The sequence below is a fragment of the Artibeus jamaicensis genome, unplaced genomic scaffold (assembly GCF_021234435.1).
Source record: "Artibeus jamaicensis isolate MK-2021 breed Jamaican fruit bat unplaced genomic scaffold, CSHL_Jam_final scaffold_286, whole genome shotgun sequence".
NCBI lineage: Eukaryota > Metazoa > Chordata > Mammalia > Chiroptera > Phyllostomidae > Artibeus > Artibeus jamaicensis.
The window spans coordinates 1816114-1842575 of NW_026522034.1; the positions used below are offsets into that span (position 1 = coordinate 1816114).

General features: G+C 40.2%; 1 protein-coding gene across 2 annotated transcripts in view; it reads right to left on the reverse strand.

The window, feature by feature from the left end:
• Positions 1–401: 401 nt before the first annotated feature.
• PEAK1 (pseudopodium enriched atypical kinase 1) overlaps positions 402–26462 on the reverse strand; it is a 188419-nt gene continuing 162358 nt past the window's right edge. For both annotated transcript variants that reach the window (XM_037131217.2, XM_053656827.1), the window contains exons 4-5: positions 25023–25768; positions 402–5954 (exon numbers count right to left, since the gene is read on the reverse strand). In XM_037131217.2, coding sequence (XP_036987112.2) covers positions 4791–5954; positions 25023–25768 — 1910 coding nt within the window. In that variant the 3' untranslated portion in view covers positions 402–4790. The remainder of the gene's footprint in view (positions 5955–25022; positions 25769–26462) is intronic.

The following is a 26462-nucleotide window of genomic DNA, read 5'->3' on the forward strand; positions in this document are numbered from 1 at the left end:
AACATGGGGCTGGGTGGGAACCAGGTAATGGTCATCCAGAGTGCAGGCTCCTGCAGTCCACCCAGGTGGGGAAACCTAGCAGTGGCTGATGCAAAAATCTACTCTAATTTCAAACAGCTGCAGAGAAGGTATGTTTAGCAGCTGTATAGCACCTTGTACATTCTGAGCACTTAAAATACTGAATGATGGTCATGATGACTGGTAAACACCTCTGTAGAATGGTTTATAAAAACTATTATAATTTGTTAGCTTTCCCAAGAGTTCTCTAAACAAACCCATGGAAACTAACACATCTCTTTAAGACTTTCATCGCCTCATCACCATCATCTCTTTCCTTTTTCCCCCTAGTACACAAAATAGATGTTTTTCCATTTTTGGTTTAAAAAAAAAGAAAGAAAATATACGTTTTTGAGGATGGATTATTTTATTAGCCAAATACCTTGACATGGACTGTATGTGAACTTCCCTCTGTGGCTTCTGTTCTAGCCCAAAACCATCACCTCAGCACCAGCAAGACAGACGGCTTGATTCCTTGGGTACAATTTCTGTCTGGGGTCTCGCACTGCATTCCTCTGCTTCTCATGTGGCATCACTTTGGGTCCATGGAGCCCCACTCTGGGCACTGATGTCCATGGACACCTGGACTTCAGTACACACTTCAACAAGAGCAGCACTTGGATTTGTGTCAGCACAGCACTTTGGGTCTTTGAGAATCTGAGCTTCAGTGAGGTTTTGTGGACAGCCATCCTATTCACTCATTTACCAGGATTTTCAATCCTTATCAACTAATGAGGGGAATAAAAGCATGTCAGAGCTGGCCTAGGGAGTCAAGTTCCTCTCTCCCCTCTCCAAGTATGTTCGTACTTTAGTTTCACATCTAGAATCATTTGGAATGTATTGTAGTATCATGAGTCCATCCCAATTTCTAGGACTAGCCTGTGTTTTTTTCAGATCACTGCTAGTAAAAATCTAGGGGGAAATCCTGGCTGCAGGTTACCAGCAAAACCAAGTCAAGTTACTTCCCAGCACCAAAGTATTAACAAAACTTGGGGAAGCTGAGTGCAATCCTTCTATGCCATACTACATAGTAGGCTCCAAAGATCTTTCACGGAAATTTTGTATTGCTAAAAACTTGAAATACAATTTTAGGTAGCTCTACTCTAGAAATGTGTTCACAAACTCATTCTGAGTTTAAAAGTAAAACTGATCTTACTTAATCTGACAATGAAATGCTACTCAGGCTTTTAAAATCCCCCCAAATATACTTTTAGCCCCTCAATGTCAGTAGTGTGGCCATTTGTGCCCCATTCTGCACCTCACCCAGTTCATCTTCAGAGGGCAACTTGAAACCCACTGCCATACTCCTGCTTCCAATCCTAACTTAGCCTAGGGGTTGGTAGACCTCACTCATGATTCTTTTATTGTTGATTCCACAGGTTACAATTGTTCTTTTTCCCATCCTTCTGTTACTCTTCATGAACTAGTGTCTGGGCATTGTATTACTACACATATACCGAAGGGGCTCTTCTCAGGCTAGTGTGGGAGAGCTCTGGTAGTCCTAGTTCCCTCTGTGGAACATTTGATCCTCTTCCTCCCCAGACCAGGTTATCACTCTGCTGAGGGACTCCTACACATTTAGCCTTGGTCTTGACTACTCCAGCCATTGTCCTTTTTCTCCAACACCCAGATGTGTCAGAGAGATTATTCTTGCTCATGTGTCTGAAGGAAAAGTTCCAACAGTGGCTTAATTGTTCAAAGTCTCAAAATAAATGTAAGAAACTATAGTACAGACTTCAATAGAAAAGAAAAAAATTCCAATCAATATTAAAGACAGTAACTCGAAGTTACTTGAGAAAACTTAAAGTGCTATACTAGTCACAGTCCAAACCTATATATATATATATATATATATATATATATATATGCCTGTCTTTGTCTAATAGGGTTTCTTTTCAGTTGATGAATTCAAAGTTCCTACTATAATTAAAATGTAAATGTAAATATGTATATGTAAATATATATATTTGAGATATTAGATTGACTAAATTTCATTATTGTAGAAAAATATTCTGAGGACCAAATAATGAGTACTTCTTGCCCAGACATAAGTTGTTTTGCCAATTTGGCTCTAACCTGTACACCACCTTCCCTTTCTCTCTCATTCTTCAGCCATCACTCAGAGAAAAAATTAATGTAATCCCTCTCTCTGGGAAGCCTGAGGCCCATCTATGACTAGTTGGCATTTGTCTTTTACCCTTAACGAATTTGAATATAAAAACAGTACCAAACATATCTGATATGAAGGGATGCTTGGTTTCCAGTGCTATATAATACAATGGTAGTAGACGGTGCCTGTGCTTATATTAGAGTTAAAATTAAGTAGACTGGATTCAGGTCAAAACAGAAAGGAAAAGGAAGGCAGGAAAGGAAGGGAGGAAGGAAGGATGAAGGAAAGAAAGAAGGAAGGAAGGAAGAAGGAGAAGGGAAGCAAGGGAGGGAGGAAGGAAGGAAGGAAGGAAGACAATACTCAGGGAACAAATAGAGGGACAAGGAAACTTTCTTCATTAAGTGTAAAACCCTATTAAATAGTCAACATTTAAATTTACATGGGCAAGGCACAAAAGTGACATCAAGAGAGAGACAGTCTCAATACACAAACCATCAGGAAATGGTGTGTATGCAGGGGAAGGCTGGTAAGGGAATGTGTTAGCTGACACGGTCAGTGGTCCGTGGGCTACTTCAGCGTGTAATTAGGCAAGTCACAGCCATGCCACAGGACACTGAGAGACCTGGCCTACAGTGGCATGCTCACTCTGTGGCCTCCCCTCAGGGCAGAGCTCTGCACTCTGGCTAGAGGAGGCACTCTTTGCGGGCCACCCAACTATCTCCTTTGGGAGTCCTGTACTGCTGGCTGGGAGGACAGGGACAGAGTTCAAATGCAGTCACACGTATGCCATTCTCTTAAAAAAAAAGGGTATAATAAAATACATTCTTGTTATTGATCCTCTTTGATATAGGTGAATCACATGAAAGGCTGTTAAAAATGTTAAAAACTAAGAAATTTCCAAAGGCCACTTATGTGCTATCTAAGTAATACTACAGAGCTAGACCTGACTTTAAGAAACCCTGTGCTGGGCGACAAGAGTCCCAAGGGCTCCTTTACTCACTAGGTACAAAGAACATGTCTATCCATTTGCCACAGATGGCTCCCCCAGAGGCCTGGCCTCTCTCTACTTCTAGCCTGCATGTGCACACACAGGCACAAATGTGTATGGACACTCACACTGAGTGACTTTTGGAATAGCAAGATTTAAGTAAACATACTCACAGTTTTGAATAAAATAAGCACACACAAACTCACATACCCCCATGGAAGGAACACTTGTCTTTTAGCGCAAATATGTGCCAAGGGAAGGGGAGGAGTGTTATACATCTTGCTTCAGGTGAAGTTGCAACATAAACACTGTAATACACAGCTAAAAAATACATTAAAAATTGCACATATATCCATAGGAAAGAAGCACAGACCCCACGTACAGTGAAACAGCTTTCAGCCACTAACCTCAACTATTGAGTTTCCCTGTGAGCTGTCCTCCAGAGCCATTTCAGTCAATATGCTAGGGCAACTGAGAGGGAATTTCTCCAGCAAAGGTCAGCATTCTAAAGAGGAGGTCAGTAGTCTTACCTGCGGTCTTCTCCCCTCCTCCTGCCTCTGACCATTATAATAGCCATCTGCACTGTGCCCTCTAAGAAGATCTTAGACCTTGACTGACAGCTGTTTCATCCAGGACAGTTATCCATAGCATTTGGTAGACTAGTTAATACTGGCTATTGATAGAAGAAAGCTGGCCAGTTACTGCTTGGGGAAAAAAATTGAGATCTGAGCACCACCAGCCCTGGCTGCCAACTCTGACAGTAATCAAAGAGTGGTACTTTAAAAACACTGTTCCCATGATGGTCCCTCGAGAATTGCACATGCAGGAAAAACATCTCCTTCTGTGCTGCCAGCTGTTTATAAGACCTGAAGTGCATTTTGCCCTGCTGAGGAGTGGGTGATACCACCTTGGGTCAGCTCTTTATTATGCCACAAGAGGCCAAAAAGCACAAATGTCACTGGCAAGTGGGGACAGAGTCAAGGTGAAGGAAAATTGGGCAGTGGCAGTAGAGGGGAGATTGTTAGGGCTACCCACCATGCAACGCACCCAGTTATTGACAACAGAAATGAAAATGGGTCCATGACCCAAGGGATGGGATCTCTCCTTGTACTTCTACTATTTCCTGAAATAAGGAATATTAGTCCCTGGAACCAAAACTGAGTGGATAGTAAGGATGGCAGTTCTGCCTGGTAACACAGGAAGAGAGTCTGTTTTGTGAGCTTAGTGGATGATAAGAATTGGTTAATCTATCTATTGCTAAGTAAAAATAAGTACTTGGTGAAAAAGGTGAAATTCAGAATTATGGAGGAACTGGACATAGGTCACTGAATACATTACAAAGGAGCTGTCCCTTCAAAAATGTTTTCATTTTTTTACCTGAATTTGTGGGACAATTAGGGTGAAAGGTTTCCCAATGGGAGGCAAATGAATGTTTGTGCAGTTGAATTTCTGTGAAGGTAAGACAGACTCCGCTGCTCACATGATTTGGAGCTGTGGATAACCTTTCTGAGTAGACTCATTTGTTTGTGAACAGGGATGAACAGTTTGTCTCTCTCCTTTCCTTGAATTCTGTATGAGTACTGGGATGGGGAAGTGTGTGGGAGAAGGTGAAGTAAAAGCAGCAACCAGGATACATCAACGGTGTTGCAGGATATTCACAATACAGCTGAGGGAGTCTGGAGTGGCGAAAGCCAAATACTGAGCACAAAGCCAATCCTCAAGGCTGACCCCACCCTCCCTGTCCAGGGACTTCTCAGCAAACTTTATCATCAGCACTGTTCGCTTGATGTCCAGCCAGTTTTGGAGCAGGGCGTTCCTCTGCACTGGGCTGGGGGTGGTGTTGAAAGTCTGAAAGAGATCTTCCCGGGGACCCCAGAGGAGACACTGGAGGACACCTTTAGCATCTGAGATGAGGATCCGCTCAGAAGGGTTGGGGTTCAGGAGGCAGCTGGCCAGCTGCTGAAGGCCCCAGGAATAGGGGGAACGGTGTGGGATTCGAGGCAGGTCTGCTTGAGTGTACTCCTTTTCCTTCAGCTCTGGGTTCTCATCAAAGGGGTTGGGCAGGTGTAGCATCTCATAGATGAGGATGCCTGTCTGGAACTCATCACACTTTTTATACTGGGTGGCTGTTATGATTTCTGGGGCAAGGCGGGACTGGTCCCGGAGGATCTCAGGGTCCACCAGGTGGCTCTTCTGCTTGGCCTGAGAGAAGTTGCTTACTATAAGCCTCATGAGACAAGATGAGGTGGGATTGGGTTCTGCAGGCCCAAGGCCATGGGTGGTTCCTCTGGGCTGGTAGTGGACAAGCAGCAGGTTCTCCAGACGTAGATCGCAGTGAGTAACATGGTAGGGTTTAAGGTGCTCAAGGCCAGAGCACAGCTGCAAGAGCAACAGACACACTTGCCTCTCATACACATTGGGGCTTTTCCCGTGCTTGGCCAGAGAATCTTTCACAAAATCAGCCATGGTGAGATAGGGAACCTCTCTGGTGATGACCACAACGTGACTTCTCTGCTTCTTGCAAATGACTCCCTGGCTTTCTTTCTGGGATGACTCTGTTTCAGAGCAGGACTCTGGGCTTTTCCCATCACTTTCTCCTTTCATTTCTTCGTCATTCTCTTGCATTTCATCCTCTTCCTCTTCAGGGGCATCAGGATCCTTCCAGGGAAGCAGACGCTTAGGGACTTCAGCAAGGAAATGACCACAGTCCTGCTGGATGTTAAAATGGATAGCCAGACTCTGCCGAACAGCCAAGCTGTGATAATACTGCTGAGATTCTTTAGCTTTGCTCTTACAGATCTGAAAAAAGCAAGCAAATAATACAATTTAAAATACACACACTTTCATAACCAGGCTTATGATGTGTAAAGAAGGACTGATGAGAAGGTGACTGGTCAGGAATAGAGGGTTATAATGAAGTCTTCAGAAAGTGTCTTGGTAATCTTGTGCTGAGTGGCAATAATAATGGCAGTAACCATTTCTTAAGGCTGTCTACATGCTAAGCACTTTATGTGTATTATCTCTAGTCCTCACACTGACCCTTCAAAGTAGGCTGTCTAAGAATTTTTTTAAAAACAGGGCAGAGCAGCCCAGGCTTACCAGTTTGCAAACCTAACTCTGTCTAACATCAAAGCTTGCTCTTTCCACTATATCCTGCACCTTATCTAGAAAAGAAAACAACAAAAAACCAATTTTCACCTACTTTCTGTGGAGGTTTGCAGCCAAGACTTACAAAACAGCTCAATTAGTGGCTCATAAAGTAGGCCAAGATACCTTATTTTATCAGTGGTCAGGAGAGTGACATACGATCGGCCAATTAAACTGGGGGTTTACCTAACTTTTCAATGGATGTCATGTGATGGTTACAACTCAGGCACTCATGATCATTGGCAAGGTAGAGATAAAAGCTTGAGAAAATCTTTGGTTTACCTAGTAAAAGCAAAACTAACATTTCAATGACAAGATTCTGTTTTATGTTTTCTCTTAACAGACCTCATTTAAGGCCCAATGTTCAGGCTATAAGGCCTTCCAAAACGAACTTTATTAAAAGGTTTTGGGTCAAGGAAGAGTTTATGTTCAAAAACATTAGCCAAAAATTCTATATACTAAATCAACTATTGTATTTCTAGTCTTAAAGGGTTAAGAAAACAAAAAATAAAATCACCCCTAACTGGATTATCCTCATGCTGTGAGATAGAGGAGCTGACAATGGAAGACTCAGTCTGCAGCACTAGGTTCATAGGTCACCGACACCTGGTCAGGATGGCTCCTCTGCAACCTATCCACTGAGGAACACATTTTCTACTGTTCCTCCTCACAAGAGCACACTGCCTGCCATGTGTCAGAGATAACAAAGCCTCCAGCAACAGGCACTCTGCAGGGCTTACACGGCCTGTTTATTGTAGCACTTCAGAAAAGAAGCAAAATTTTAAAAAGACTCTGTAATTATTTTTATTTAAAGAGAAAAATGTACACATTCTTTGGAGGGTCCCCAGTTCTGAGAAGCAGCATATTCTGATTTCCATTCAAACAGATACTTAAAAAAAGACCAAAAGCAAGGGAGTATTGGGGGAGAGGAGTATCCCTCTATCACTGTATTTATACACATTGATTATAATCAGAGGCTTGAGCAGTGACATAGAAATCCTTCTTTTTCTCTCTGAAAATGAGTTTCTTCAATTCTTCTACCATCTACCTAATCAGTTTGAGGGTATAATATGCATTTCTTCTTTAAACAAACTTCTAGTCTCAAAACAGAGATATACCCCCAGGCTAAACTCAAGTTCAAATATCTATTTTGCAGAAAACATTGTCTTTTGAAAGCTCTCAAAGTCTCAGCACATGCAGTATAACATATAATCCTATATGTTCATCAGTCACAACATGAATTCAAAAATCCTATACTAGACATTATTTCGTTGAGTGCAGCTGGATCTAGGGCACAGCACCATTGACTCCATTTATAGTTTTAGTACTTTTCTCAATATCATATGGCCAGTTCGACTCCTCAGCCTTGAAAAGTCAATTGAATAGCATTGAATCTGGCTAAATGAGACTAAGTGGTTAAACTCTAGCTGTCACATGATAGAAAGGACACTCACCAAGAACTTAGGAGGCCTGGGATTTAGCCCTGCCACTAGCTGTGTAACCCTGGTTAAGTGCTGGCCTGAGAACCAAAGAGTCACCAGTTTGATTCCCGGCCAGGCCTCCAGTAGGGGGCACATAGAGGCATTGGTATTTCTTTCCCAGTCTTTCTCCTTCCCCCTCTCTCTAAAAAGAAAATCTTTTAACAAGTTAAAAAAATTAATGGTTAGCTTCACAGATCAACTTGAGATATAAGTTTCAAAGTGATTAATGAAAAAGAAATGATAAACTGCTCAGTCATTGTGGAAGCTTTAAAGAAAAATTACCTGCTTAGATAGCTAACCTGAGGAGATGACACTTCCTCATCTCTTCACTTTACAGTATGTAGAAAGGCTGAAGAATAATGGGTCACTACAGTTTTAAGGGCAATGGAAAAAGGAAGAAGACTGGAGTGTGAAAGAGAGAAACAAAATACTAGGGCTTTTAAGTGGCACAGAACCATGAAAACAGTTACAAGCAAAACACAGACCTACAGAGGATTCCATAATAGGATTTCTCAATAGGATGTGGATCTCACCAATCTTTATTTTGGAGACTGCAATGATTTTAATTTAGGTAATAGTATTGCATTATTCTATGAACCACATAGTAGCTAGTTTTCAAATATTAATAACTCAACTCCTTTTGGTCAGAGGAAGGGGAACACATTTATCATCTTCTCTGAAGTCTGAAAGGCACCTGCCCTGGGAGATCCAGGAGCCACAGCCCTAGGTTTCTGCCAGAAGCCCTCTAAGAAACAGTTGGGTCAGTAAATAGTGTAAGACTGACAGCAGGTCAGCAGGCAGAGGTAGGCAGAGATGGATCCTGTGGTGACTTGGGATGTTTGCTGACATGCCCCAGAACCCAGTGCTGATAAAAGCCAGTTTTGCAGAGTAGCTTGGCCCATCACAGGAGCATCCAAGCCTGATGGAATCAGTCACAAACTGTGGATCACTTGTAGCTTCAATAAAGCAGGTGAAGGCCAGACATGGACAGGACCTGACACTACTTTACACCAGACTTAGACATCAGAGCAGTTTCCAAAGGGAGAAAGCAGCAGGTGAGATCTGAACTCTGCTGAGACGAATCCACTTGGTTCTGTTTTCATTATCTTAGCTATTTTTCTTTTTCATAGCCTTTTTATTTTTCATGTATTCTTCTTTTTCTTTCATTTTGGTGCTTTAATTTTTCTTTCAATTTTGGTGCTTTAATTTTTCTTTCTTATCTCCTATTCTACTATTATCTTTGATTACTCTACTTTCCCCTTCTTTTCTTCTTTTACTATTTTTGTGATCTTTGCTGTTTTCCTCTTCCTATTTACCAGCCATATTCAATGCACACTTTTTTTTTGCCCAAATTTTTGAGGGAAAAAAATAAAGATGTGCATTATACATGGGTATAATGATTACTTACTGTGGGTACAATAATGGGCATAACAATATCATGTATAATGCACAAAAATTATGGGTATGCATTATACACAGCAAAACATAGTAGTTCTCTTCCCCTCTCATCTCTCATATTCAGTTTTCTTTAGTCTTCTCGTACTATTTTTCCTTTCCCCTTCCTCTACTATTCCTTTTCACCTTTATTACTCTTTGCTCTCTTGTTGTCAATATTGTTTATAGTTGAGGAGAGTTGCTCATTTTGGTGTAGTTTTTGTGTTGTTTTGCTTTGTTCTACGAGCACCTATACAAGAGTGTACAACATGTGGTTGGGATTGAGCCTCTTAGCCAGCCAGAGGGGAACTCCCACCAACAAGTGGGCCAATAACAATCAGGGCACAAATACAACAAGAGAGTCCACATAACTCACACAAAGGACATCCCTAGAGTATCTACACAGGAGATGAAGGAGTCTGCACCACTGGGTCCCACAGGACTCCTAACACATAAAACCACTCCACAAGACAGAGAAACAAAGCAGAGCAATGTAATACATAGAAACAAACACAAAGAGACAACTAAAATGGGGATACAAAGAACCATCAAATGAAAGAAAAGGAGAAATCCCCAGAGAAAGAGCTAAATAAAATCGAGGCAAGCCATTTATCGGACGTAGAGTTCAAACTAATGGTTAAGAGAATGCTCAAGGAACTTAGTGGGAATGACCTCAGCATGAAAAAAGGACTTAGAAGACTTGAATAAGAATCCATTGGAAATGAAGAATGCAGTATCTGAAATGAAGAACATACTAGAAGGAATTAAAAGCAGGCTAGACAAAGCAGAAGACTGAATCAGCTAGTTGGAAAACAAGGTAGAAGAAAACACCCAGTCAGAACAACAAAATTAAAAAAAAAAAAAGACTCAAAATGAACAAGGATAGTTTAAGGGAGCTTTGGGACAACACGAAATGCAAAAATGTCCACATGATAGGGTTACCAGAAGGAGAAGAAAAGGGGCAAGGGCTAGAAAATCTGTTTGAAAAAATAGTGACAGGAAACTTCCCTAACTCAGTGAGAGAAAGTTATGCAAGTCCAGGAAGCACGAAGGTCCAATCAAGATGAACTCAAAGAGGCCCACTCAAAGACACATACAAATTAAAATGGCAAAATTTAAAGACAAAGAGAGACTCTTAAAAGGCAGCAAGGGAAAAACAGCTAGTGACACATAAGGAAGCTCCAATAAGGCTATCAGCTGATTTCTCAACAGAAACACAATAGGCCAGAAGGAACCAACATAACATATTTCAAGTAATAAAAAACAAGGACCTGCTACCAAAATACTCTACCCACCATGGTTCTCATTTAAAATGGAAGGGGAAATTAAGAGCTTCTCAGACAAAAGAAGGCTACAGGAGTACATCTCCATCAAGCCAGCATTACAAGAGATGTTAAAGGGACTGATTCAAAAAAGAGAGAGAGTGAGAGAGAGTGAGTGAGTGAGTGAGAGAGAGAGAGAAACACAGGTACAAAGGGAAAATATGGCAATGAATAAGTACCTAACATTAATAACCTTACATGTAAATGGATTAAATGCTCTAATCAAAAGACACAGGGTAGCTGAATGGATAAGAAAACATGACCCACACACATGCCATCTGCAAGAGACTTGCATCAAAACAAAAGATACACAGAGGCTGAAAGTGAAAGGTTGCCTAACTGCCTGCTTAAACTACTGATCTGCATGCACAGTTGACCAAGGTCTGACCTTCATAGGGTGGGGCTAATGAGCAACACCACCATCTAGCGTCCCACAGGGCAAGCCTAGTCATAGCTGCCAAGCAACCCTACAGAAAAAGAAGTAAAGAAGTAAATTTGCCCCCGCCAAATTCTACTCCCTGAATACTTCGCAAGCCTGCCTTTCTTCAAAAGCCAAATTTTTTGCACAACCCTGCTTTAAAGAAAGCAAGCAGCTTATAAAAGCAACCAAGTAGAGCCATCCCCACAGCCAGTTGGGATGACCTTCTCAGTGCTGCCTCCCTGTGCTGGAGCATAAACATAATAAAATCTGTCCAGAAATTTTTTTATGGGTTTGTCTCTAGATTTCTATCTTAAGGAACCCAAGAGCCCAATGCCAGTAACATTTCATGGTGACTCTGGTGGGACCCTTTATGTCCCTATAGCAGGACATAGCAAGAAGTAGTCATGAATTGGGCTCATCAAGCAGCCAAACTTGAACATTTGCTTCACCATCAGCGTGATTGGTGAGGCTGTCTCTCACCCTGCCCAGACAGATTTTGTTTCCTAGGCAGTGTGTCCTTTTATCTCATATTGTTTTGTCTTGTTTTTGCATCCCTGAAAGTGGGTTTGAGTCCCAACTGCAGTTATAATGGTGGGCAGACAGATTGCTTCCCTGTTCCACTCTGAGTGTCTCAGGTTCGAATCCAGTCCCACCACAAAAGTTATGTTCTTTTGTGTTCTGTTTTGCCAGTAACAAACCTACACGGCTATCACAGTGGTTTATACAGTAAATATTTGCTAAAAGGTCAAGAAATATTGACTGTCTACCATGTATATATTAGATAGTATATAATGCTATGTAATGGTAAGAATATTAAATTAATAGTATAATAAGGACATAAGGATTAATAAGCCTGGTTCCTGCCATGGGGAAGCACAAGTCTAATAGTAGGGTGGGGAGGCATGTTATTTTAATTGCATGATGGTAGTACTGTATGACTGTGTAACTGTAGCACAATAGCACAGTGATAGAGAAATCCACTAGATATACAGTAGATACACAGAAAGGAGGTGTCAACATGTTCTCAGAAGATCAGAGAAAAAATTCACAGAGCTTGATTTTTTAAGAAAACATAGGAGCTTTCTAGGTACATGAAAATAGAGTTGGAGGAATAAACAACTACCACTTACCGAATGCTTACTTGGTGACAAATGATGCTCTGAGCACTATATATATTATTATGTACAATGACTCCTGTGATATTTCACAACAGCTTTCAGAAGAATGAAGTATTTTCTCAATTTAAATATAAAGGCACTGGGCTTAGAAAAGGCAAGTAACTGGGCCAATGTAACAAAGCTGGTAAGTTGCTGAAGCACAAATTTAAATCCAGGCCTGAATTAAAAACCCGAATTCTTCAACACTATATTAATAGTCCTCAATTTTTGTGTGTAGGAAGAACCTGGGGATGCTTGTTAATAATGATACAGTTTCTTAAGCCTCATTTCCAGAGACGGGATGTAGCAGAGAAAACTACATTTTTAATGAGGACTCTTCAGGTGACTCTGAAATAGGTCACCTAGAGATGACAATGGTCTTCCCAGAAGAGCAGTCCAGACAAAGGTCGAGTGTGCGCAAAGCTGGGTAGCATGAAAACAGAAGTTATTTATAATTTGTGCTAGAGGATGGGACTACGGAGATGAATAACTATAAGGACACCTGCCTTCACAAAGGTCAGTGTTAAATGATTCAAAATCTCTAATTCCTTAGTTTTTTTATTAAAAAGATATGATAGCATAACTTTTTAAAAACAAAAAAGTCACCTATACTTATCACCATTCTAACAAACGAATTATTTTCATATTATCATTTTAAAGGTCAATTTTTTAAAAAAGTTATGCTCATATTATTTGGTATTCTACTATTTTCATGTGACATTTCACAAATTTCTTTTCATGATTCATGTAGTCTTCATAATAACAATTTATAATGGCTACAAAAATTCCTTGGGCCGATGAATCATCATTTATTAAATTGTTTCCTTAATATTAGTCACTAAGTTGCATCCAATTTTTGGCAATGCTAAAATTCTTGAGGATGTTAGCATTTAGTAGCTTTCTCTCATCATTTTAAGGAAAGATATTTACATCTTTGAAGTAATGAGAAAAAATTTCTAAGTGCAGAACCTACCTTAATATGCTGAAGCCTATGCCTAATATTAAAGAATAATAGTGAGTGATCTAAAGAATGTTGAGCAGTACTTTTCCATTACTATTAAAAACAATAATGAATTATTTTCTTATATTCTACATGTACTTAATAGTTTACAAAAGCAGTTTCACTGCATAAACACATGTATTATAACAATCTTATAAGGTATGTAGGGCAGTTAGCATAATTCACATGAAAACCCAGAGAGGCAAATCATATGAGTTGCTTGGGAATATACAGCAATAGATTCAGAATTTGGACCCATGTCAGCTGACTCCAAATCTGCTTTTATTGATCTGTGCTGTCATTTCTTTAGTTTAAAATAATAAAGCTATTCACATTGAACTAAAAAATAAGTTGTGCATGGAATCGTGTCTTCCCAAAAGTCATATGTTAAAGCCCTAACCCCTAATGTGATATACTCTCTCCCCAGCCTTAACCCTCAATCCCCTACAAGAAGACACAGCTGTTTGCAAGCCAGGCTGCATATAAGCCAGGAAGAGATTCCTCTTTCCAGCCTGCAGAATGGGGAGAAAGTAAATTTCTGTTCTTTAAGCAATCTAGTCTATGGTATTTTGTTATAGCAGTCAGAACAGACTAAGAAGTGGGGAGCCACTGTGACAAATACCCCAAAATATAGAAGTAGCTTTGGAATTAGGTACAAGCTAGAAGAGTTTTGAGATGCATGATAAACTCTTGGTAGACATATAAACATTAAGGATGATTCTGGAAAGATCTTACACAGAAATGAGAAACATGTTATTAGAAACTGGAGAAAAGGTAATCATTCTTATAAATGACAAAGAATTTGGCTAAACTATGTTCTAGTATTTTGTGGAAGGTAGAACTTTGTGATTGTTATAGAACAGACCTGGTGGGGGGCGGTGAAAAATATACTATTACCAAATGGACGACCCTCCCCTTGTGCTCCGGGATTTCCCCCCCCAATACCAGGTTCGCCTTGCCCACTGCCAGAGAAAGACATCTCTCAATGCCAGAGATCAGTGAAAAGGAAAGGGATTATTTATTTAAAGAGTTATACAAACTTAAGAGTAATGACTTAATGTATTCATTGAGATCCCAAAGTCCTTTAGAATACCCACAAATACACAGTCCTTTCTTCCCCCTCTGCCCCGTCTGGGGTACTGTATATCAGAAAAAGAAATTGAAGTCCATGTTTCTTCTCTGCCCAAGCTGTGAGGTCCCAAAACGACCCCACATGGATGCTGTCCATGGGTTTAAATCCCAGCGCCAATCTTCCTCTGCTGTATCCTTGCCGACTCCGCCCACAATTGGCCACAGCTGCCAGCATTCCCCATTCCCATATTTTTCCAGCTTTACTGGCTGCCATAGTAAGTCTGGGCAGGTGTGGAGCCAATCATCTCCAAGCTCTTACACATGCTGTGTAACCAGGGGGAGTTGCCTCCCAGTTACCTCATGGGTGGAAGTCACTCCCATTCCCCTGGCTCAAAGCATGGCCATAGCTGTTTAACATATCTATGAAACATGTTAAAGGTTATTTATAGACATGTTAAATGACTGTTCTAGATTACCTGCAAAACTGTTGCAACTCTCAATGGGCCTGCTCCAAGTGTCCCATCACCCAGCTCAGACCTGTGGGAGTGAGGACATCCTCTCTATATTTATTTTTCTACTATTTCCTGGACACCGAGTTCTGGACCTCATTATAAATCCCTATTTGGGCCCCCCTCCCTTGGCTGCACCCTGTTACATGATGAAATTTGGATATTTAGCTGAAAGATTTCTAAGCAAAGCATTGAAAGAGTGGCTTGTTTCCTCTAACTGCTTATAGTAAAACGCAGAAGGAGAGAGAAGAATTAAAGCCTTAAGGAATTGTTAGGGAGCCAGAACTTGAAGACTGGGAAAATTCTTAGCCCATCCATACTGCAGAAAGCGAGAAAGCTGTTCTAAAGAGAACCTTAAGGGTATGGCTGAACAACCATTTGATAGAGTTCAGGGGTGTGACTCATGGACTCAATCAGCCATCTCAGCAGAGTTACAAATAGGGATGGAATTAAACCAATGAAAGCACTGTCACTTTGAACTGCAAGGACAGAGAGGGAGTTCGGGCCAAAATGGAGGCGCAGATAGAAACCCTTCATTTCCTCGCACAACCTAAAGGAGGATAACAATCAATCTAAAATAAATAAACGACCAAAAATGCCAGAAAATCAAACTGCATGAGACTCTGACAACCAAGGAATTAAAGAAAAAGTCAAACAGAACAACCAGACTGGTAAGGTGGTGGACAGAGAGAACCCCTCAAGAGGTGGTGGACCTTGAGGGAGGGCTGGCTGAATTGGAAACTGAGACTCAGAGCTGACTGTGGACTACCGTGGCAAGGGTTGCCATGGAGGGAGAAACTCCGGTCTCACATGAAGATTTGTTAGAAAGTGGGCTACAGCTGAGCAGGCTAGGTGCATTGTTCCCTCTCTGGCCCCTCTCCACCAGACAGTGCTGCAGTACAGCAAAAAGAGTTGCCCTGCCCTGGTGAATACCTAAGGCCCAACTCCCCCACAGCTTAACAGGTGCACCCAGACAAAGAAATAGGGCCCAAATGAAAGAACAGAGCAAACCTCCAGAAAGAGAACTAAGTGATGAGGAGATAGCCAACCTATCTGATGAAGAGTTCAAAGCCCTGGTAATCAAAATGCTCACAGAACTGATTGAGGCTGGTTGCAAAATGAAAGAACAAATGAAGGATACCCAAAGTGACATAAAGCAAAATAGGGAACCAACAGTGACAGGAAGAAAACCAGGACTCAAATCAACAATTTGGAACAAAAGGAAGAAATAATCACCCAACTGGAACAGAATGAAGAAACAAGAACTCAAAAAAATGAAGAGAGGCTTAGAAACCTCTGGACAACTTTAAATGCTCCAATATCCGAGTTATAGGGGTTCCAGAAGTTCCAGAAGGAGAAGAGAAAGAGCAAGAAGGGGGCTGGAAAGAAGTATTTGAAGTTATGAAAGGCAAGGGCCTACACATCCAAGATTATTCTATGCAGCAAAGCTACCATTTACAGTGGAAGAGCAGATAAAGTGCTTCCCAGATAAGGTCAGGTTAAAGGAGTTCATCAGCACCAAGCCCTTATTATATGAAATGTTAAAGAGACTTATCTAAGAGATTGAAGAAGATAAAAAACTATGAACAGTAAAATGACAACAAACTCACAACTATCAACAAATGAACCTAAAAAAAAAAAAGAAAAAAAAAACCAATGAAAACAAAAACTAAGCAATCAGAACAGGAACATAATCAGAGAAATGGATATCACATGGAGTGTTTTCAGTGGGGAGGGGGAAAGGAGGTGTGTGTGTGGAAAGGTACAGGGAATAAGAAGCATAATTGGTAGGCATAAAATAGATGGGGAGAGGTCAAAAATGGTATAGGAAATAGAATTCAAAGAACTTACATGTACAACCAATGGACATGAACTAAGGGGGGTGATGCTGGAGGGTTGGGGGAGTACAGGGCTAAAGGGGGGGATAAAGGATAAAGGGAAAAATTGGGAAAACCACAATAGCATAATTAATAAAATATACTTAAAAAATAAAAGGACAGGGAAAGTAGAATGCAATGAAGGAAAGTTATAGGATTTCTTGGATCCTACAGGACTGGACCCTAGAGCCGTTCAGTGTTTAAAGTGCTTCTAGGAAAGGGAAGAATGACCCTGAAAATGTTCCAAAGATCATTGAGGCTACTACTGCCACCACAGGTCCAGGGGGCAAACTTGTTTCTTCCTTTGTTTCAAAGGGTAGGACTGCCTCTCCACATATGGAAGGACAGGATGACGCTGCCCAGTGCCTGAGGAGGCAAGAGGGGTAGGCCACTCTGGCAGAGATACTAGTAAAGAGCCAAAGGAGCAAGATATCCAGCAGAGCTATGGGGGTGACGCTGCCACCTCCATGGGTCTGAAGGGCAGTGTTTTGAATCAAAGAGAATTATTCTGAACCTTAAGATCTGAAGGAGTCTGTCTTGCTAAATTCTGGAATCATCACCCCTTCCTTCCTTGCAATTTCTCCCTTTTTAGAGAAAGATTGCCTATCCTATGCCTGTCTACCATTGTATTTTGGAAGCACATGCCTTGTCTAGATTCAGAGATTCACAGCTAGAGAGAAAATTTGCCTCAAAATAAATCAGACTACTCATAACAATCTACAGATTCAATGCTACCCCTATGAAAATACCAATGGAATTTTTTCACAGAATTAGATCAATTCTAAAATTTATATGAAATCACAAAAGACCCAGAACAAACAAAACAATCTTGAGGAAAAAGAAACAGTTGAAGGTATCATGCTCCCTGATTTCAAGTTATACTTACTACAAGGCTGTAATAATCAAAACAGCATGGTACTGACTTCTGCCAAGATGGAGGCATAGGTGGAAACACCTTGCGTCCACGCACAACCAAATCTAAAAACAACAAAGTTTTAACAACAATAAACGCAACCAAACCACACAGAAAATCGACAATACGGAGTCCGAAAACAATGAAATGCTCAGCTAAACTGGTAAGAGGGGAGAAGCCAGCAGTGGAGCAGAGTGGGTTGGCCAAAAAGATCCCTGACCCGGTGGTGCGCAAGCAGCTGAAGGCGTGGATCTCAGGTGCGGGCGGACACAGGGAAGAGGAAGAGGCCCGGCTGCCTGTCTGCAGTTGGTCGAGCATTTGTGTGCAGATAAACCAGTGAAGAGGTGAGCGTTGAGACCGCAGGGCGGCGGGCTCGCACATTTGCGCTCAGATAAACAGGCGGGGGTTGAGCGGTGGGACGGACGGGGCAAGCGGAGAGGACCGCCATTGCTCCCTCTCTGACCCCACTCCCACATACAGTGTCACAAACCAGGGACCTGGGTGGCCCCACCTTGGTAAACAACTAAGCCTCCGCTCCTCATATGTAACAGGCACAAACAAGATAAAAACATGGCTCAAGAACAACTCAGAGTCCCAGAGCTGATAAATCTAAGTGATGAAGAAATAGCCAAACTTTCAGATGCATAGTTCAAAACACTGGTGATCAGGATGCTCACAGAACTGGTTCATTTTAGTCACAAATTAGAGGAACACATGAAGGCTAAACTAATTGAAATGAATAGTAATGCACAGGAAACCAATAGTAATGGAAAGGAGACTGGGACTCAAATTGAGGAAGTAGACCAGAAGGAAGAAAAAAATGACCAAACAGAAAAGAATGAAGAAACAAGATTTCAAAAAAATGAGGAGGCTTAGGAGCCTCCAGGACATCTTTAAACGTTCCAACATTCGAATTATAGGGGTACCAGAAGGGGAAGAAGAACAGTCACGAGTGAAAACCTTATTTGAACAAATAATAAAAGAGAACTTCCCCATTCTGGCAAAGGAAATAGACTTCCAGGAAATCCAGGAAGCTCAGAGAGTCCCAAAGAAGTTGGACCCAAGAAGGAACACACCAAGGCACATCATCATTACATTAGCCAAGATTAAAATGAAGGAGAGAATCCTAGAAGCAGCAAGAGCTAAGGGGACAGTCACCTACGAAGGAGTTCCCATCAGACTGTCACTGGTTTTCTCAAAAGAGACCTTACAGGCAAGAAGGGGCTGGAAAGAGGTATTCCAAGTCATGAAAACCAAAGACCTACAACCAAGATTGCCCTATCCAGCAAAGTTTTCATTTAAAATGGAAGGACAGATAAAGTGCTTCTCAGATAAGACCAAATTCAAGGAGTTCATCATCACCAAGCCCTTTACCTAAGAAAAAGAAGATAAAAAAGATGAACAGTGAAAGGACAGCAAACTCACAGTTATCAACAACCACACCTGAAACAAAAGTGAATTAAGAGGACAGCTAGATCAGGAGTGAACCATAGAAATGAAGATCTTGTGGAAGGTTAGCAACAGGGGAGTGGGAGGAGTGGGAGGAGAGGGAGGAGAGGGTTAGCAACAGGGGAGTGGGAGGAGAAAATAAGTAGCATAGATAGTAGATAGAAAGTAGACAGGGGGGAGGGTAATAATAGTAGGGGAAATACAGAATCTAAAGAACCTGAGACACGTGTTCATGAACTAAAGGGGGGATTGGTGGGGGAGGGGTGTGCAGGGTGGAGGGGAACGGAGGGGGGAAATAGAACAAATGTAATGGCATAATCAATTAAAAAAACAAACAGCATGGTACTGGCATAAAAACAGACACATAAATCAACAGAACGGAATAGGGAGCCCAGAAATAAACCCATGCCTATATGATCAATTACAAAAGAGGCAAGAATACATGCAACAAAGTAAATATAACCTTTCAATAAATGGTGTTCAAAAAGTGGACATATACATTAAAAAAATGAAATGAACAGTTTCTTATACCATATACAAAAAATAAAGTAAAAATGAATCAAAGACAAATTTGAGACCTGAAACCATAAAATTCTAGAAGAAAACGCAGGTAATAAAGTCTTTGAATATACTCTTTGACATTGGTCTTAGCAATACTTTTTTTCTGGATATGTGTACTAGGGCAAAGTCAATAAAAGCAAAACTAAACAATGTGACCGCATTAAACTAAAAAGCTTTTGTACTGTAAAAAAAGAAAGAAACAATAATCAACAAAACAAAAAGGCAGCCCACTGAATGGGAGAAGATATTTGCCAATGATATATCTGATAAGGGGTTGATATCTAAAATATATAAAGAGCTCATACAGGTCAACATCAAAACAAACAAACAATCTTGCAGAAAAATGGGCTAAGGACCCAAATAAACACTTCTCCAAAGAGGGCAAACAGATGGCCAACAGACACATGAAAAGATGCTCCACAGCACTAATCATCAGGGAAATGCAAATCAAACCACAATGAGATTCATCACTCTTATTCAACATAGTGTTTGAAGTCCTAGCCACAGCAATCAGTGAAGAAGAAACAAAAGGCATCCAAATCAGAAATAAGAAGTAAAACTGTCATTTGTAGATGACATGATAGTGTATATAAAGAAACCCCAAAATTCTACCCAAAACCCACTAGAACCGAGAAATACATACAGTAAAGTAGCAGGATATAAAATATTCAGAAATGGTTGCATTTTATACACCAATAATGAACTATCAGAAAGGGAAATTAACAAAATCCCATTCACAAGTACATTAAAATATATCTAGGAATAAATATAACATAGGTTAATGAAGTGTCTCTATTATCCAAAGCAATCTATAGATTCAACACAATTTCTATCAAAATACCACTGGATTTTTTCACAGAACTAGAACAATCCAAAAATGTATATGCAACTACAAAGACCCTGAAAAGCCACAGCAACCAAGAGAAAGAAGAAAGAACAAAGTTGGAGGTAACACCCTACATGATATCAAACTATACTGCCAAGCTATAGTATTCATAACAGCATGGTACTGGCATTAAAATAGACAGATCAGTGAAACAAATAGAGAGCTCAGAAATAAACCCATACTTATGTGGGCAATTAATGTACAACAAAGAGGCAAAGATACACAATGGGGTAAAGACATTCTAGTCAATAAATGGGATCAGGAAAACGGGACAAGACCCAAACATTTCAATTAAAAAAATAGGTCAAGGACCTTTTCTCCAAAGAGGCCAATTATGAGGTCTGTCTGGAAAAAGTCCAAACATTGTTAATATAATGAAAATGGTTTCTACCACATCGATGTAACCTGGCAGCCAAGGAGAGTTAATTGGAATGCCCATGCATGAACAATGATGACTCCACTGTACTAATTAGTGGGGGTGGTAGGCGCTGTTGAGAGAGCATGTATATATTGTGTGGCCACCGCAATCATAATGACTGAGTGAGTAGAGCAATGAATCTGCATCAAATTTTGCATTAAGACTGAACAGTCCCCTGCAGAAACTGTTCAGATGATTCAGAAGGGCAACTTGTGATTGGCAGCTTCATCCTGACAACATGCCCACGCATGCTTCATGTCTCATGCAGAATTTTTGTGAAACATCAAATCGCCCAGGTGACTCAGCCCCACCTACATCTCCGAGTTGGCACCCTGTGACACCTGGCTTTTCCCAAAACTAAAATCACCTTTGAAAGGGAGATTTCAGAACATCGATGAGATTAAGGAAAATAATATGGGGCAGCTGATGGCGACTGGGAGAATTGTGTGAGATCCCAAGGTACTTACTTTGAAGGGAACCAAGATGTCATTGTCCTATGCACAATGTTTCCTGTATCTTGTATCTTCTTCAATAAATGTCTCTATTTTTCATAGTGCATGGCTGGATACTTTATGGACAGACCTTGTATATATGAAAAGAATCTCAACTGCCACTAATTATCAGAGAAATTCAAATTAAAACCACAATGAGATATTATCTCACATCTTTCAGAAAGGCTTTCAGCAATAAATTAACAAAAAACAAGTGTTAGTGGGGATGTAGAGAAAAGAGAGCCCTCATGCACTGTTGGTGGAATTGTAAATTGGTGCAGCCACTCTGGAAAGCAGTATGGAGGTTCCTCAAAAAATGAGAAATAGAACTACCCTACACAACCCAGCAATTTTACTTCTAGATATCTGAAGAAATCTAGGACACTAATTTGAAAAGACATATGCACCCCTGTGTTCACTGCAGCATTATTTATAATAGCCAGGATATGGAAGCAACTCAAGTGTCCATCAACAGATAAGTGGATAAGGAAATGGGACATATATACAATGGCCTATTACTCAGCCATAAGAAAGAATAACATGCATGGGCTTAGAGGGTATTATGCTAAGTGAAAAATGTCAGATAGAAAAAGACAACTACCATATGAATGTGCTTATATGTGGAATACAAAAAAACCCAAAATATAAGAACAAATAAAACAGAAGCAAATTCATAGGAAAACAAACTGATGGTTGACAGATGGGAGGGTAGTTGAGGGGGATGGGTAAAATGATAAAAGGGATTAAGAACTACAAATTGCCAATTATAAAAATAGTCACAGGGATGTAAAATACAGCACAGGGAATATAGTCAATACTACTACTAGACTTACTGGTGTCATCATGTCACTGAGTTGTGCCACATTAGTTAATCTTTAAACTTATACTGATTTTCTTGTATTCTCATCAACACAACCCCTGACAATAGCAGGATGAACTTCTCAAGAAAAGGCAGAAATTCCAGGGCTAACTAAGCCTGTAGGCAGAAATCAGTAAGAAAGTCAAGGACCTCCACTGAGAAGAAACCCATTCATGCTAAAAAGATCCAAGATGGAGCCTAGAACCCCTTCAAGAGAACTTTGGCCACACTACATTAGCATAGTAAAAACCACGCCCATGGGGGGAGATTTAATATTAAAATGAGACATGCAGTAAGACGTTTGGCTAGGCATATTGCAAGGATGTTTAGGAACTGTACATGCTACCTTGTAAATCTGAAAATTCTCCACCCTTCTTCAGGAATCTGTACCCCTAAAACCATCTATCTTTCCTGCCCCCCATCCTATAAGATTTTACTAATTCCCCTAATCAGGGAAGAAGAGATCTTAGCTCAACCTTCTCCCTTCCTTGGCCAAAGAATAAAGTTTCTGACTTGCTTTACTAAATAATGTCCCGTCCTACTGGTGTGATCAACACCGGGCAGAAGGACCACAATTTGCAGTCTGTGATCCTTAGGAGTCTGGGAATATCACTTCATAAGGTACATACAAGTCTAATCACTATGTTTTACACCTGAAACTAATATGATAATGCATTTTAACTATAACTGAAAAATAAATTTAAAAAAGTTACCAGTTAACCTATCTAGATTCCATTAGTATGGAAAAGATCATCTGAAGAAGACAAGCAGTAAAAAGTTGTTAGTATGAGTCATCCGATAGTCTTTTTGCTTATCTCTACAAAAGAAGTGGGGACAGTATCCTAGTAGTTTCTTTCTCTGAGCATGTACTATCAATTGGGTACTTCTAGAAAAGCCCAAATGGTCTTCAAAGAGACATTTATATCCACCATTTAGTGTAAAACAGCCTTCCCCAAATATGCCAACAAATCCCCATGTATAACTACTTGCCACCAGTTCTTTGGAGATTATTTTTGCATCATTATAAGCAAAGAAATCAATACCAGATAATTGATTTGGGGAAGAACAAGACTGCACAACAATATACATAAAGTTACTCAAACCCTGCTTTTCAATGGTTTTGAAATAACAGGTGCTCCTTTGAAATAGGACTCATCCTAAATTGATGAGCTTATATTGTAGCAACAGAGGCCCAAGATAGATAAGGTCCCACAACCCTAATTGACATAATAGTTCTTGAGAGCTACGCAGGCTCTTAAAAGGCTTTTTCAGATTCTATAGTAATATGTTAACTCAAATCCAGAGTCTCTCTCTGTAGTTTACCTCTAAGTTTAATTTAAAAAGTGGAGGCTGGGGCACAGGGTTATTACTCTGCCAGTGCCACTAGACAGCTCCACTGTATAGGTGCTGCAACTGCAGATGACAGCTAGCCAAAGGTCTGGTCCAGGTATACATTCTCTCCTGATAGATAAAGCTAGTAGTTTACCTTATCCATTAATTTATTAAGATAACATCTGGTCTTTCTAAGCCAAAGAATTAACAAAGAAGTCATTCAGTATGTTAATTGCTTTTGGACTAGTGTATAGAATCAGTAAAAAGGGACTATGGGAATGGAGACCTTACCTTGAATATACATACAGCTTTGTGTTTTTAAACACTCACTCACATGCATTATTTCACTTGACCCTAACCTCAGTTCCACAAGGTAGATTATCACTGTAAACATGTGAAAGAAGAGAAAATTGAGGCTCCCATGCTATTACTGTCTTAAAGTAACATTGGAAGAAACTAAGGGACAGTGAAAGAAATGAATACTTATCAGGGACATTTTGTTCTCTTTAGCCAAACAGCATCATAGATACTATTACCATACATTTTTAAAGCTGAGGAAGTTGAGACTCAGAGTAGCAATTTGTGACAAAGCTGGCAGAGCCAGAATCTGAACCCGGATCTTTTTGACTGCAAAGACCATGCTTTATTTATTACATTGATGAAGTCTATAGCTTACTGTTACAGTGAATATAACTGGATAAATGGACAAGAATTCTTGATGTTGAGTTTTAGCCTTCTTAAAGAAGTGGGTTGTTTGGAACGGGCATTATACATTTAAGAAATTAATATGTGACATAATGAATAAATTATAGGCTTTGGAGTCAGAGATTGGTATTTAAATACTGGTTCTACTAATTTCTAGCTGTATGACCCTAAGTAAGTTAACTCACCTCTCTGAGCTTTATTTTCCTCATCTGCCAAATGGATAAACAAGATTTTAACTTCATAAAGTTGATGTGAAAAATAAGTTGTATAACAATAATGTGGTTCCTGGCACATTAACAAATATTGGTTAACTTCCTCTAGAAAAATGTTTCTCGAGGAAGCAGAGGAGTTATCAAGCAGAGAAAGACAAAGGTCTCTTTTTTTCCTACAGAATAAAGAAACATGAGGTGGAAGGCACATAGCAACAGACTTCGTTTGTACAGCAGCCTTTGCAAACAATCACGGCTCAAGAATTACCTTCCTCAAGAATTCTTTGACCTTTAGTGTTGGGTTAGAATAGAAAGAGAGGAAAAACATAAATTCATCCCCTCCTCTCATCCACTCTACGCCCTGGTTAAGGTTCTTCTAAACTCCCACAGAATGGTGTTAAAGGTAAACACAGCATTCAGGAACATGTGTTGTAAGTCATTCTCTTTACATGTCTGTTTTCTCCTCTGGGTAATAAGAAAGACCCCTGGCTTATTACAATATCTGGTATGAGGTAGATGCTCAATAACTTTTTGCTGAGTGGAAGAATGAAGGACAGAAAAGCAAACCAACCCTGATAACAGTATGCTCAGTAAGATTAAAATCAAATTTATAATATTTTCTTACCTTGACTGCATAGTTATTAAGTGGATCTTTTGCATATGAAGCTGTGTAGTAAACTGCATCACCTGCCTCACAACAAGGCTTGTCACTGGTTAGCCTGAAGTCTGACCAGCTGTCCACCCCAAAACGGAGCTTGTCTTTCTGCCCAGCCATGAAGAGGTCTTCACATTTAACAGCCAGTTTCTTTAAGGCATCTGTATGAAGGCTTCGGATTTTTCCTACCACTTCTTCCCGATTCTCAAGTCCTCGATAAAGTGCATGTCTCTGTGGCTTCTGGATACCTCGGCCCTGTCTCCAAGAGGGACCACATCGACTGTACAGGGACTCCATACTGTTGGAAAATCGATCCTTAATACTGAGAGTGGTTAAGCTGGAGATGCTGTTTGCTGCTGAGGGGATAGGTCGCTCCTTGTGCAAAGGTCTCTCTAAGGAGTCGTAAGATTCAATGTCTAGTCCCTTGAGTTCGTAACTGATGGAAGAGCCAGCACTGCTGGCGTCCCAGTTGGGATCGATATCATAGGTGGGATTAGCCATGACACAAAGACTAGTTTCCATGGATTTTTGGAGGTCTTTGGAGATTGGCTCTGTATTGGCTCTTACGATCATTTTCTTTGGCAGTGGGGGTGGTTTAATTTGGAAAGTATTAGGTGTTTCTTGGCTTGTTTTTTCTCCAAAGGTAATGGCATCATCCAAAGCTCCCTTAGGCTGCCGTGGATGCTTGGGAGGTATCATAGCTGCTCTAGATTGCCCTGTATTGTTTTAAAAGAAAGAAAAAAAAGAATAAGCAAAATTTTCATTATTGCTATATAACTGAAACTTAAGCAAAAAGGGGTAGGGTGCCATAAGAATGTATTGGGTTAGCCAAAAAATCTGTTTAGTTTTTTTCTGTAAAATAAGAGACACATTTTCATCTTCACCAATAACTTTATTGATTTAGGTATTTTGAGAATGTTGGCTATCTACTGCTATTGGCTTCTAGTGGGTAGAGGCCAGGGGTGCTGCTAAACATCTTCCAATGCATCAGACAGCCCCAAAGAAAAGAATTATCTGGCTAAAATGTCAATAGTACCAAGGAATTTCACAAACCACTTTTGATCAATCACAGCACCTTCTCCATACAAAGCACAAATCTTTTTTTTTTTTTTTGCATTTCAGTTGTGTTTTTACTTTTCTTGAAATAATAAAGCACAATGTACCAAAAATGTTGCCTTTTTCCATCTTCAATATTAAAATGGCTACACAAAAATTCACCAATTTTGACAAGTTTTTTAAAAAATGCACACTGATATGACAGCTGTCACAATACTATCTAACAAAAGTTATTTAAAGTGAAGTTAAAGACAACTAACTTCAGCAACTAACTAGAGCAATCATATAGAAAAAAACTAAATGAACTCTTTGGCCAACTCAATAGAAAGTCAATGCCTTAATTCAAAATGATAG